General features: G+C 43.5%; 1 protein-coding gene across 1 annotated transcript in view; it reads left to right on the plus strand.

Moving 5' to 3' along the window:
* Positions 1–15134, plus strand: part of PTPRG (protein tyrosine phosphatase receptor type G) — a 427945-nt gene that overhangs the window by 406941 nt on the left and 5870 nt on the right. The window contains exons 17-28 of the mRNA XM_080382926.1: positions 1337–1419; positions 1647–1781; positions 2009–2143; positions 2548–2720; positions 3921–4056; positions 4401–4547; positions 6393–6486; positions 7765–7841; positions 8270–8398; positions 10690–10836; positions 11629–11771; positions 14849–14984. Coding sequence (XP_080239052.1) covers positions 1337–1419; positions 1647–1781; positions 2009–2143; positions 2548–2720; positions 3921–4056; positions 4401–4547; positions 6393–6486; positions 7765–7841; positions 8270–8398; positions 10690–10836; positions 11629–11771; positions 14849–14984 — 1535 coding nt within the window. The remainder of the gene's footprint in view (positions 1–1336; positions 1420–1646; positions 1782–2008; positions 2144–2547; positions 2721–3920; positions 4057–4400; positions 4548–6392; positions 6487–7764; positions 7842–8269; positions 8399–10689; positions 10837–11628; positions 11772–14848; positions 14985–15134) is intronic.

Genomic DNA, 15134 nt, shown 5'->3' on the forward strand with positions numbered 1-15134 from the left:
CTGACCAATAATGTCTGAAAATTAGCCTAAGGGAAGCAAAGGTGGAGCAAAGAGTTTTATGGATGATCCCTGTGATTCCCTTATAATCCCCAAAGGTGCTAAATCTTACAGTGTAACTGCTGTATTTCAAACTGCTTCAGCTGTGTGTACAACTTGGACAAACAGTGATCTCTGTAGCACAGCACAGGCCTTGCCTCTGTTCCTGTGAGAACTGCAAATCTGGACTCTGCTCTAGAATGCAAATTATTGCAAGTCTGGGATGGAAATCCAGTAATTTTTTCTGTATCATTCTCTGATGTGGAATGAATGGCAGATGCAGCAATCACTGTGGTTTAGGAACAAAGATGGAGAGCCACTGATAAAAAGTTCACAATGTTCATAAACATTGCAATAAATCTTGAATTTTTTTGATGGCATGGGAAGGAAATGCATGTCTCTTAACAGATCTGAAGAAGTAATCAAGGTGCCAGCTGAGGACCAACTGTAAAAGACTTGCTGTGTGGCCTTGGGCAAGGGGATTCATTGCGGTTGTCCCAGCTCTGATTTTAGACATAGATGTCTGGTCTAGGCACAGAGGGAGAAGTACCACTGGAGAATTGGAACAGGCACTCCAGTCCTCCAGCTTGCCCCTGGAGGAACCTCTCTCTCCACTGGTGCTAAAGAAGGGCAGCTGAAACCAGATTCTTCATGCTTAAAGTTAGCTCTTGTGTCTCATCTCTGTGTGTGTTGGAAGCACCACCCAGCCCAATGCCGCTGCCCAGGAGCGGGGGAAGGACTGCACATTTTTTCTGATTGAAGCTGAATTCGAGCATTTGGGTGGAACAAAAAGAGGAGCTAAAGAGCGTGACTTAGTCTGTCCTCTTGGTGTGATGAGGGTGGTGGAGTGAGGACATTCACTCAGCTCCCAGAGCCAGTCAAGGGGAGGATGATGAGCTCAGTCACTGAGCCGAGCAAAGGCAGCTTTACTGCCTGCGAGAGCCGAGCCGGCACCTCCGCACAGTGCGATGGAGCCCTGGGGTGCCCTGGCCCTTGGGACCGCACGGTGCTGTGTGACGGGGGTGATCCCGGAGATCATGCTCCTGAGGCTCCAGCATCCTTTAAAGCGAAGTTGTCCCAGCATGATCCACATACTTTAAGGGATGTGAAGACTGAGGACCTGCTTCCATAAGCAGATGACCAAGAACAGATACTCTCATCTCCCTCTTGAACCCAATCCAAGACCAATTTCTTCCATGTATTAGTAAGGGTTACTCCAATACGCAGGAAATGGGATGCTTACCTGTAGTTCTGCACAATGTTTCCTTAATGCTTCTCTGCTCTGTTTTTCATCCTGCAGATGATCACAGCAGGGTGAAGCTAAGGCCTTTACCAGGAAAAGATTCTAAGCACAGTGACTACATTAATGCTAATTATGTCGATGTAAGTTGTTTGAATTGTTTTTTCTTCTTTAACTCTGAATCTTTCCACAAGGAGGAAGTATTGCCACTTGTAAAGTGGTTGTGTTTTCCAACTTCACCTGATAATTTCGCTACAAATTCCTTGCTGTTCTGAATAAGAAAGGCACCTTTCTTTGTTACATTTAAAATATTAATATGTCTGCCACGGTGTTGCTTTCATCTCACTTGGCATTATGGTTTTCTTTGAAGGGTTACAACAAAGCAAAAGCCTACATTGCTACCCAGGGACCTTTAAAGTCTACCTTTGAAGATTTCTGGAGAATGATTTGGGAACAAAATACTGGAATCATTGTCATGATCACAAACCTTGTTGAAAAAGGAAGAGTAAGAGATTTTCTAGTTTATTAGTAGTTGCTCCTTCCACCTCCCTGAATCACATGGGCAGAATTTGTTTTTAAATGGTTTGGGATGATACATACTGATGTATAATATATAACTAACACAAAGAGGGATACATAGCTATGATTTTACTTTTTTAAAAAGCTCTTGACACAAATATAAAGAAGCAGCTCAGACTCTTTGCCAATCCACCCAACTATGTCTTTGTTTAGAGAAAATGCGATCAGTACTGGCCGTCGGAGAACAGCGAGGAGTATGGCAACATAATCGTCACACTGAAGAGCACAAACATTCACGCCTGCTACACTGTGCGCCGCTTCACAGTCAGGAACACAAAGATGAAAAAGGTGAGTAAAGCCTTCACCGTTCTCACCCAGGTGCCTTCTGGCTTGTGTAGGATGCAAGGCACACAGCCGCGAAACTCAGTGTTTGCATAGGCAGCTTGAATAGCAGGTGGATGGGCCATAAGTAAGCAAAGCCAGGATTACAAGGAATCCAGTGAAAGGTTTAGCCTGTATTTCTTTTTCTTAAGTTCACCGCTGCTTTGGTGTCACAGTTGTTATTGTTATTATCTGTTCCCACAGTATTTTTCCTTGAACTCTGTCTCCACCTAGCAGGAGGCAGAGCTGCAGAAGGTTTCCTCTGTTAGAGTCCAGCACTTTCTCAGCTGAGCAAGCCAGTAGGATCAAGTGCCTTTTTCTGCTTCTCTTCCGTAATCTTTCACTTCTTTCTGCAAACATTTTGCACGCAGGGTCAGAAAGGAAACCCCAAAGGGCGGCAGAATGAGAGAACAGTTATTCAGTATCACTACACTCAGTGGCCTGACATGGGTGTGCCGGAGTACGCCCTGCCTGTGCTAACCTTCGTGAGGAGATCCTCCGCAGCCAGAACCCCGGACATGGGACCAGTGGTGGTGCACTGCAGGTACGATGGGTGCCATAACTGCTTCGTGCCAAGCATACCTCGTGCACAGCGTGTGCTCTTACATGCCAGCTAAGACAGACCCTGTAAGTTATTCATACAGGAGTGTGCCAGCCCCATGGAGTGCAGACAGACCTGAGCTTGCTTTGCCTACATCTTATGACAGCTCCGATGCAAAAGCTTCCCAGTTGCATTAGAAAACTCTGCGTCGCGATACTGAGCTGCTGAGCATCGCACTGGTGTGGTTGTGAAGGTCCCTGCTCGAAGCTTGTTTGTAGCCTGCCCATTCCGCGTGTGGGCAGGGCAGGATCACCTCTGCTGGCAACCAGCCGTGTGGATGCACGGACGCCTGGGCATGCGATTGCCACTGACCCACGCTCACGTTGACCAGCGCTTGCGACTGACCGAGGATTTCCCTTAGATAAGTTAAGGGATGTGGCCTTCATCACTGTGTGAAGGGGCTGTACAGTACTGTAGCGAAGAGGAGGGATGATGGGGGTTAGAGCTTCTTCCTGAGCAGAAACTGAGAAGCTCTGAAGAGTTCCTCTCTCTGCCCTCTCTGTTGGGCCCAGGACTGCCCTCCTCCACTGTAAGGAGTCCTGCCTCCACAGGATTAGACCCCTCACTCCTGCCCATAGTGCCCGTACCACTTGCATTTCCAGAGCAGGATTACAGCTCCCCTGTGAAGCCTAAGCCTTACCTCAAGGCTGAAGCCAACCAGGGCAGCCCCACAGCCTGGAGCAACCTTGATGGTCCAGGGCAGTGCCAGTTTGGCATAGGGTGGATCTCCATATGGCTTCTTCTAGCCAACACCAGTAATAACAGCAGTGGAGACAGGAGCCAAGTGTCAGACCATGTGAACAGCCACAGCGTGAAATCCAGGACCACGGCAGCCCGATCCTCACTGCCCTGGCCTGTGGGGCCAGCCAGTTTTGGTGCCACCAGTATGGTGGCTTGCGTTTTGTTCATCCGCACCTAGCAGCACAGATACCCACAGAAGGGAGGGAATATATACCTGGTAAAATTCCCAGAAAACCAAAATGTTTTGCAGAGAAATTTTCATGGTTTGGGGCTAGCAGGGGAATGAAAGTCTATGAACAGGAATATTTATTTGCTTAGTTCTGTTCTGCTGTTGTGAGCATTTACTTTCATCCGTAGTTTCATTTTACTGTGTTACACGGTTTTCTCTTATGTGTTCTATAGTGCTGGTGTTGGCAGAACTGGTACCTACATTGTGATAGACAGTATGCTGCAACAGATAAAAGACAAAAGCACAGTTAATGTCCTGGGTTTCCTGAAACATATCAGGACACAGCGCAACTACCTCGTCCAGACAGAGGTAAAAATTGTAGTGGGGTCAAAGTTAAAGCCATGTTCATTTTTATGTTGTAATCAGAAAGAAAATAGATTTTTCCATTACATCCCTGGAAAAAATTAATATATCACTGGCATTTTTTTGCACTGGAACATCTCTTTTTTTTCTAGACCAGAAACTTCAGATTTTGCTTTTGACTTAATCAGAGTTGTACGTGCTACGCTTGTAAATTTTTGTTCTGGGCCTGGCACTACTTGCATGGGTAGCTTGTTCTGCACACCCTTTCCTTTAGTGTGATCTACCCCTCAGTTAATGCCAGCTCTTTAGTTTATTCCAAGCACCTACCTAACATCCTGTTGTTTTTCTAGGAGCAGTACATTTTTATTCATGATGCCTTGTTGGAAGCCATCCTTGGGAAGGAGACTGAAGTATCTGCAAACCAGCTGCATAGTTACGTTAACAGCATCCTCATACCTGGCATAGGAGGGAAGACTCGACTAGAAAAACAGTTCAAGGTAAGGCTTATCACTGCTACCCAGAGGGACTTAATTTCCCTACTCTCTTCTGTAAGGGCTATCTTCACTGTCAGTTATCATAGATAAGGAACCAAACCAGAACACTTCATTAGCACAGCACAGCATCTTGAGAAGTTCGCTCCTCAACAGCCTTAGCCACACTGCTGGAAGTGAGTGCTAACACTCTTGAAGTCAGAGGAGAGAAGAGGGGCACGGGCACTGCTTTGGAGTGTACTGCTGGTCTCCCTGTTCTTCCCAAGGGGGCTTGGATGTTCCCGAGTCTGTGGCTAGCTTGGCTTGGAAGTCTTCCTCCAAACTGTGGCTCTCATACATATATATGGAGAAAGACATGAAATGAGGTTCTTAGCACCACCTATGATTTCAGCACTGTAGAAAAAGAATGAAAAATATTTTGAGACCAGGAAACACGATATGCCTTTCTCATCGCTAATAACTCTGCTTACTGCTTTTGCCTGCTACATCACAGCTGTTTGTATCCTGGCCAAAGTAACTTCTTTTTCCCCATATCTCCTATTTGAAACCTAAGATTTCTGATTGCGTTTTATTTGAATGCATTTAAAAATATTTTGTGAGACTATGTATCTTAAGAAGATTATATGTGACATCTGTTTTCACAGCTAAACTCACTCAGTTAATAACTACTCTAGGAACAGAAACTGTTAAATTATACCAGGTGCCAAGCTATTCAAAAAATGAACAGGCTTTTCTCTGAATTCACTTGTAGAAAACTCAGTACTTCTCCATCAGTCAAGACATTCCAGATGCTTAATTACTAAATTAAAGAAGCAAGTGCAAGCGCATGCACACACACACAAAATGCAGCAAGAGAAAAAGATTTCTTATCCCCCCAAAAAAGTGTTGCACTTTTACAAACGTACTAAACTATATGAATAAAGATGTTTTCTGATGACTCGTGGCAAAATTTCAAAACCTTAAGTGCCATTTTCAGAAATTACTTTCTCTGCCAACGTTGCACAGGTATTTAGAAACCCCATAACTTCTAATGGGTCTTACGCCAGTACATAGATGAGTTGAGTGCTATCTTGTTTGGAGTGCATTTGATACTGGGACGTGACCAGCAGCAATTATTAAATCTTTCTCTCATTTCTGCTGCTACCACAGAGCTGGCAGAAAATAACTTGTGCTCATGCCCTGGTACAGTAGTTTATGTTCGACCATCTTAGAATAAAATTACGCTGAGTAATGAGCTGCTAGTGCAGGAGATGAAAAACCCACCTTCACTCTCTCTGCTCTGTTTCCCCATATACTGGGGGAATATTCAAATACAAACCTGCCTCCCTGACTTTTCTTTGTGCCTCTAAGTAGCCAAGAATGAACTTGGCAAACCAGAGAATGTAACCCATGGCCTCGGATCTCAGATGCTGGCATGGTGGGTTCCACAGAGGCCTGGCAGAAAAAGACATTCTGCAGGAACGATCTGGCTTCTATTTTAGAAGAAAATGTAAAAAAAGTTTTTGTTGTTCTGTTTTTCTAGCTTTTTTTCCTTGAGACCTGCTTCTGACTGAACATATCTGCAAGCCTTTGAAATATACTCTCAGAGATAACGAAATGTCGTGTTCTGTGAAAATACATTTTGATGGAACTTCATTTTCAGGATGTTTCGAAGATGAGAGCTGCAGAGATCTTTTTATCCATTAAACATGTATGAAAAGGATGATTTCCATTGGCACCTTGAGTACTTAAACAAGTTTAACAATGCAGTTTATTCTTCTACTGATGCATCTTTGCAGGAGTTGGCAAAGAAACCTCCTCTTTTCATTTAGAGCACAGTGAGGACTGACTTACTGCTTTATTCTCTTTCAGCTGGTTACACAGTGTAATGCAAAATACGTGGAATGCTTCAGTGCTCAGAAAGACTGCAACAAAGAGAAGAACAGGAACTCATCAGTTGTGCCATGTAAGATCACATCTTCGGTTTGATTACTGCCTAGCATAACTTTTTGTACTTAATTGTCCAGGGGTTATGCATGAAAAGGCATAGCCACTAGGAAGGAGAAATGTAATCTTTTGTTCAGACCAAGCTGTCTTGTCTTTCAGAATTACCCTGATGAAACTGAACAAAAGAAAATAGTTACAGTGTCAGCCAGATATACTGTTCAAGTGAAATGTTAATTTGAAGTGCTTAAGTATTTGAATAATTAGGTAGGGGACAAATCTATGGAATACTGAGAGAATTACTTTGATACCACTCCCAGCTCAGGTGAGATCTCCTGGTGGGATTGGCACAAGTTTGTAATTCGGTTAGACACTCACGTTTCCATGTGTGAGCCTTCCCCAGATTTGAGGGTATGTAGTGCCCAAGGACACAGTTTCAGAGTCGTTAATACAGGATCTGTGCAAGGCTGCCAAGCAGTGTAAATTTGCAACAGACCAATCGCGGGCGCATCTTTCCCGTCACGTTAGCCAGAGTACAGGACATACAGGACCAGTGATAGCCAAGCCAGCCCAAAGTAATCATGGCACAGGGATGTGGTCCATCGTGAAGTTTGGTAATAAAAAGGGAAGTCATCAGGATATATCTTAGAAAGAGATGTGAACGGGGCAGAAATATTCTCTATGAATTTGCACTTCGTGTCACGTAGCTGCAGTAATTTCAGGTGGGCGCTTGGGGCTTGGCAGTTGTGTTGAGGATGTTGTTGAGCCCAGCCCTCAAAGACAGAGAAGTGCAGATCTGCTGAAGAACACACACACATGCTTGTGGGTGGTTACCCATTAGGGAAGGAGTTTGTCTCTGGAGGTTCTCTCACCCTCCAGCTGGGAGGAGTGAGTGATGTTAGTGCTATGGAGTGGTAGGGAAAACAAAATAAATCAGCTGGGTTTGTGTGCTGCTGGAGACAAATGGAACACTACAGTCAAGAATTACCTGAAATCCCCTGTTATCACTGCATATACTGTTATTTGGTAATTCAGCCTGCTGTGAAAATCTTTGCTATAGTAAAATTTGATTCCTGAAATTACTTTGTCCTTGTGGGAATATTGTGCAACATTCTCTTTTATATCCTGTGTTAGCAGGCAATGCTTTAACGCACTTAAAGTGCTGGCCTTCTCCTGCGGGAGATGGGAACTGCACACTGTTTGGTTTGTTAACGTCTGAGAAATTCTTACTTTCTGCACTGTGCCATGACCAGACTTTGATCTTTTTCTCCCCCACCCTCTTTTTTTTTTAATCTTATAGCTGAGCGTGCTAGAGTGGGCTTGGCACCACTGCCTGGAATGAAGGGAACAGATTACATTAATGCCTCTTATATCATGGTGAGGAAGCCAACACCTAATTACAAAGTAAAATCAATTCTAAGGTGCTAAATACCAGATGCCTATAATTGTCTTAATTCTGTACGTAATGGCTGTGTATTAACAGATGATATTTTAACACCTTCCCCATAATGTAAAGCTATTAACTGTGTTTTATTAAAGATTGTTGCCTAAAAAAATTAAATACAAGACGCATTTAGATGGAATGTGTATTTCCATGAGATACAGTCCAATAAATACTGGGGTTTAGAGTAAGTGAAAACAACAGGGACTCTGCAGAATGGAAATGGAGTTATAAAATTATAGTCTGTGTGAAAATATTGTGGAATAAAATGAAGTAGGGTCGTTACGTGTCCCCAAAGATTAAATCAATGCTTTAAAAGTATTGAAGGCAGTAAGTAACTGTGTGGTTTATTTTGCTGCAAAAGGGCTACTACAGGAGTAATGAGTTCATCATAACCCAACATCCACTGCCACATACGACTAAAGATTTCTGGCGAATGATCTGGGATCACAATGCACAGATCATTGTCATGCTGCCGGACAACCAGAGCCTGGTGAGTTCAATGTGTATCTCCCTGTGCAGTCCCACAGTCGCTTACCCAGCTGGGCACCAGTGCAGGGTCACTCCGTTGCATGCTGTGGTTATTTTCTGGTTAAAAGCAAAGCCAATTTTTGGGCCACCTTCTCAAACCTTGCCATAAGCTTGTTACAAAAAGTTCTGAAATGTGGGGCATGGTTTTTTGCTCTCCCCTTCTGCACTTCCCCCTGGGAAAGACATCCTGAGCTGAAGCCTCTGAGGGCTGCCTGGCTGGCGGGGTGCAAGGCGCTGAGGTTACTCAGTGGCCAGGGCCATGGGTGAGGACTTTGAGAGGAGCAGAAATAAAAGAAGAGACAGTAGGATAGTCACTTATTTTCCCGGGGACTTAAGACTCAGGCTACGAAGACTACAGCTGTGCAAGGTTACAAATGCTATTTTTGATAAAAGTAAAAAACAAATATGTATGTTAATTTAGGTGGAAATAATGGGACAGAGAGAGAGAGAATAAGGAGACCCGGGTGAAGTGGTAATCGCTACTTTCAGATTTACTAGCATGTCTCAAGACAGCGCGTTGAAAAGGATTAAGGACTAAATGGTTCGTTCTTTCATACACACATCACTGAGGTGAACAGACGATTGTAGCTGAGAATGGAAGAGAAACCACCTTCATTGCAGCAAGAAAACAGCAGTCTTAAGGGGCTACTAAAGAGGCAGCAGTCAATATGCTTCCTGTGTGTGGTGTGATGAAAGGGATTGAAGGCCCTGCAAGGCAAAGAGTGTTCGGAAAAATCCGATCGAATCAGAAAGCACTAATGAAATGAAAGTGTGTCAGGTGGAAATGAAGAGGCTGATCTTGTCTTTACAAGTACATGAAATAGCTCTGCAGAACAATAGCGGTTAAAGGGTAAAGGAGGAAACGCTGGACTCAGCCGCATCCCTTGCAAGGACGCCTGGTCCGTGCTTTCGCCTTCCCCATTCCCAGAGCAGAGGTTGGCCAGCTGGGCAGCTGCATCCGTGCGTTGGCTCAGTGTTCAGTGTGGGTTGTGTTGGCTGGCCAGGAGGGGTGACACGGGGCTGAGGCAGCGTCAAGGTGCTGAATGTGTATAATGCCAAAGGACGAGACGATAGTGCAAGCTACCTGCTGCCTGAGGACCTGCCACGTGGCAGGACAGGTCACTTCCCTGGCGTTCAGCGATACTGCACTGCTTGCTGGTGCCTCTGCTTATCATCAGCTAAGGGCAGAATCATCAAGGCACTCTGAAGGACTTGGGACAACGTCCCATTTCCACAATAAACATTTAAGGCCCAAATTTCAATGGTATCTTGCACATCATGCGCATCAAGGCTCCAGGCCCACAGAAACAAACTTGGGTTTAAAGACAGGCTCATGACGGCAGCAGGATGAAGTGGGTTTGTAGTTCATGTTCTCTCATGAGTAAAACTTGGGTTGCTCAGAGACGCAGGCGTTGCAGTGCTGTACGTGCTGCTAGAGTAGCTTCTGTGCTTACGCTGCAGGGACATGAGACCCCTGAAGGCAGGAGGAGAAACAGGCATTGCATGTATGTGGTGAGCCTAATTTCCTTTCTCTGCAATAAATTAGGAATTTGCAGTTCTTTTTTAAAGAATAGCTTTGACAGTATGTTATCTACATCTTGTCAGTTAGGCTACTCCAGCACTGAGCCTCTTCCATCATTCACAGTCTCACTGAGGTTTTGCAGCGTCCCTTCAGTAGAGGAGTTTTGCTGGAGAACTTGCATTAAGTTAAGACAGTGGGTTTTTTCAAGGCTAAGAATATTTGGGTTTTTTCCTTCCTCCTTACTCCCCACCTCGCTCTTAAAATTCCAGCCCTACATAAGTTTCCATCAATCTTCTACCTAGATCTGAATCACAGACCTTGAATTTTTGCATTAGACTACAATAAACACAAATTAAAAATAATAAGCAATTAATTTTTAAAGGTCAATTAGTTTTTTTCTAAACAGATATCTGAATTTCACACAAAACTGTGTCAGCAGGAGGTAATAAAGCCTGGGATGCAATATAAAGGTTAAGTATGAGTGAGCGAAGATAACTATTTCCCTATGAAACCAATTAAAAAGCAGACGTTACCTGTTTGGACACACAAAGGAAGGATCTGGCAGGGTTACTGCCTACTGTAACAGTAAATTTGGTTTAGACAGAAATGGTTTGTAAAGGTCAGCTCTCAACCATCTCTATTTATCAAACCAGTTTTTTGATCCACTGGATTTTTCAGCCACACAGAAGGTATCTGAAAGGCTGCAGTAGTGTGTTGTTTCATTCCTCCAGGCAGAAGATGAGTTTGTGTACTGGCCAAGTCGCGAGGAATCCATGAACTGTGAGGCCTTTACTGTGACCCTTATCAGCAAAGACAGACTGTGCCTCTCTAACGAAGAGCAAATTATCATCCATGACTTTATCCTTGAAGCTACCCAGGTAAAATAAACCTCCAAATGTGGGTCTTGGCTTTTCATCAAAACGTTATTGACGTAATTCAAATATGGAAGAAGAATTCAGAGTTCAGAAACAGTTCTGAAAAGGTTTTACTTGTAAATGCATGTGCGTGCATGTTGCTCACGGGGGAAAGGTATTCTCGTTGGCCCCTTTCTCTCTCACATCTTCTACTTCCAGGTAGATTCCTTTAGCTATTGAGACTGTAGTATTAATTGTCTTATTTTAAAGTGATAACATTGATTTTTCATTTTGAAATCACAAAAGTAGATTCAATTATTCTTTGTAAAGTACACAAAGGTTTATTGTCCTATTTCTGCTTATAAAATTCACCACTTATAGTTTCATTGTTTGGGGGTCTTAATTAAGGGGTTTTATGTAAGTACACCTCTTCTGAACTATAAACCTGCCTCTAGTTATCTATCCAGATTGCAGCTGGATTTTGCTGCAAGACATTAATTTGCAAGTCCTTTTAGGTTTAAATTCCTCGGTTGCTCTCCTCTTGTTTGACTTTGAGCCATAAGGGCTCTGAGAGGTTTATGTGGATATAAGCCCTGAACTCAAATACAAAATCTTTTATCAATCAAACATTTTGTTAAAGTTACATTATTTTGGGGTGTTCACTGTTACAGAGATGCCAGAGCTGTGTGTCTTCTTCTTTCTGTATAAAAGAAGATGGTATCTCTTCAGATTGTAGTGAGGATCTTCCCTCTTTCTACCTGGAGTGGATGAATGTGAAACTAAATAGCTAATGCCCAGGCTGGTGTTTCATTGCAGGATGACTACGTTCTGGAAGTACGCCACTTTCAGTGTCCTAAATGGCCAAACCCAGATGCTCCCATAAGCAGTACCTTTGAACTTATCAATGTAATCAAGGAAGAGGCCTTAACAAGGGATGGCCCCACCATAGTTCATGATGAGTATGTCGTCTCTTTTCTCCCATTTATGTGCAGGTTACTCAGTTACAGCACGCTTGTTAGGAATGTTGTCCATTCTCGCATGGAGCAGATGGGGTTTAGTTGTCTAGGGAAGAGGATCAGACTGTTTAATCTTCCAGGGATGAGTTTTCAGTTGGCATCTGAGGACAAGCACATTTTGCTTAGCGTAGATTTTATGTTGGTCATAATCTTAGATGGACTCAGAAAGTGAGGCTGTTTGCTTTGTAAGCGTTTTGGATTCTTCTGCACCCAGAAGTATCCCAAACAAATCCTACAACCTGTTTTGGAACCCAGCAGAGCCCTGGTTTAGACAGGGCTCTAAGCAGCCCAATATGGGCTTATGGAACCAGTTTCAAAACAGCCTGAGCTCCTGTCTAACAGCTGGGGTTTAATGTGCCAGGTAAAACAGAGCAAGCTCAGCTCAGCTGTGTCTCAGGATGATCAGCAGAAGTATCTTGTGATAAAGGGCCCAGGTTTTCTGAGAGGAGATTTATTTTTCCTCCATCTGCTTCCCCAAAAACACTCAAGGGGCCCATATGGCACCGGGAGGGAGGGAGGGAGCCCCTAGCAGAGGGCCAGCGTGTCCCAGCACTTGTCTCTGCTGTAGTGCAGTGGTGAGCATTGACTGGCCAGCTGTGTTTGAATGCCCAGTTACAAAGGGCGCTAAATATTGCATTGCATATTATTACTTTGCACACGTTATGGAGCTGCAAAATGCCATTGTAGTGGAGCTGGAGCCCGGGTCTGACAGGCTGTCTTTGGAGGGACTGTTTCCCGGTGGGCAGAGTGCTTCCTGGCGTCATTCCAACATTAAAATCCCAAGCAAGCCCAATTTCTGCCACTGCTTGAGTTGCCCTTAGAGCGAACACTGAGCCAGCAAAAACTACTTCTGTACCTGCAGCCCCCCTGCGCTCCGCCCGTTAGACCTTTTGTCATTGCTACAAAACAGAATTGGTGGGAAAATCTTGGGAATCTTCCCCTTCTGTGCAAAAATGTTGTTACCATGCTCTAGTATGTCAGCAGTCAGATCAGTCTTCGCGCTGCTGAGTGAGCTTCCACCTCGCACCCGCGTGTTGCTGCTGCAACAGGTTTTTCCCAACTGACTCCTGCAAATGGTGCCTTGGGCCGCAGCAAGTAGTTTTTCTCCCACCATCTCCTGCCTTGCTAATGCACAGTGTAAGCTCTGTTGCCTTTTGCCAGGACTGATTAATTTCAGGCTAGTTTTAATATTCATGTTTTGAGTAGTCTGAAGTGAGGTTTTGCTACTCTTGCAGTATTTAAGATTATGTTTTACAGAATTAGAACCATTATTGATTTGGGCATTTCATGCTAGACAGAAGAAAAAAAAAAAAAAAAACAAAATTGCATTCCCTCCTAACAGTGCTGAGTCATTCTTTCTGTAAATTGCTTTTTTGGTTTATTTGTCATATTCAATGATTTTATTTTTATGCCTAATACATAATGTGGATTCTGCTTTTCATTGGAGCCTAAGCAAATGTGGCTGAAAATGAAAATTTCCCTTTACTACATGTAACAACTATATCACTTAATCCACTAATAATTACAACTGCAGATTAATTCCAAATATATGAATTTGCAGATACTAAATGTATGTGGTATTTAGGCAGTACATGGTGGGATGAACTTGATAACGATATTTCAAAGAAGTTCATAAATTCCAACTTGAGGCAGTTGTCAAGATTTTTAAATATAACTGCCCATATGTAGGCAACTAGATAAAGATTTTCTGCATAATTTTCCATGAGAAAAGCCTTCATGTTGTTGGGAGCCGGAGGTTATCAGCCCAAGTGAAAATGATGCTGTTAGACCCTCAGGGGCATTTAGCTGTGTCCCATCAGGCACATCCACCAGCCACTTTGTCCGCCATCCCTATAGATGATCAGGCAGAGCCATGTATACGGTTCTGCTTCTTCTGCTATAGACTTCATCCAATATAGCAGATCTATTGTTATCTGATTTCTGTTTCCCATTTCTAGGCAAATTGAGTTTGCAAAAATCATATGAAATTAAGTCAGCATATGTCTCAATTTCCACAGGAATGTTGTAAAAAATCGTAGTGGTAATCTTATGATACCAGATGGCATTGCAGCACTTGCCGATTATTTAAGTTTTCCTGTATAGCTCTCCAAAAGGTTTACAGAGCAAGTCAGCACCGATGTCCCCTTTTACAGGTGGCGACATTTAGACACAGACTTTCTCAAACTCACAGAGCAGACCCATAGCACAGCCAGGACAGAATTTCAGCCTCCTGAGTGCTGGGAGAGCAGAGGACAGCTGAGGCTCCTCAGAAGCACTTAGGAGCCCCTGTTCCTATGGCTCCGTTACGCTGTGCCTCGCCACTGCACGTACGATTCAAGCATACCCACAGTTTTAGCAGCAGTAAGATTTCTACCTGACCAGTATCTCAAGGACACGTTGAGTCACGCTCCTGATGAATAACCGTTGCTCAGGTTCTTATTAAATGACAGCACAGCTCAACTCTTCAGAATCCGTAATGTCTCTGGGGTGCCCAGCTCAGGGATGTTGCCTTTTGCCAATAAATCAGACCTAAGGAAGATGCTGAGATGTGCCCCATTTACTTGTGAGCACCTCAAATCCATGTTAGTTTTCTGTAATTGTCAGATGTGGAGGAAGAGGCGAAGTCTCATTTCTTTCTAATCATTTATGTTTTGCTTGAGCTCACACTAATGAATTTAAAATACGCTCAACTATAATGCAGATGCTTTCAGTACATGTGGCATGTGAGAACTGATTTCCGTGTGACAGGCTCCAGGCTGGGTATTTTTAAATGGCTCACGTTCTCCTGCTGATGGAGTTTTTTGTGTTGAGTACTGCAGATATCCTGAGATGACGGGTGTACCATCCAATTTCTTCTGCAAATTAAAATGACTAAAAATTAGCCAGTTATAAAACAAGCATTTAATAGATACAAAGATGAACTACAGTAATCAAATAAGACTCTATCAACATTTTCATGGCTCTGTGTCGGTGCCCAGGTACGTTTCTGAGTAACTTCTCATTTTGGTGTGGTTTTTCAGGTATGGAGCTGTGTCAGCGGGAACGCTATGTGCCCTTACCACTCTGTCCCAGCAGCTGGAGAATGAAAATGCTGTTGATGTTTTCCAGGTGGCAAAGATGATAAATCTTATGCGGCCTGGAGTATTTACAGACATTGTAAGTCTTTAAATGGAATATAAATGGATAGTTTACAAGGTTTTCATCTGAGACCAAAAGCATGAACTAAACCACACATCGCATATGTTATCAAGCCATACTGCATGCTGCAAAGCAGAATTTGCATTTGGGCTTTTTTTTGTACAGTTG

The sequence above is a fragment of the Falco punctatus genome, assembly GCF_963210335.1.
Source record: "Falco punctatus genome assembly, chromosome: 4".
In the NCBI taxonomy this organism is placed as follows: domain Eukaryota; kingdom Metazoa; phylum Chordata; class Aves; order Falconiformes; family Falconidae; genus Falco; species Falco punctatus.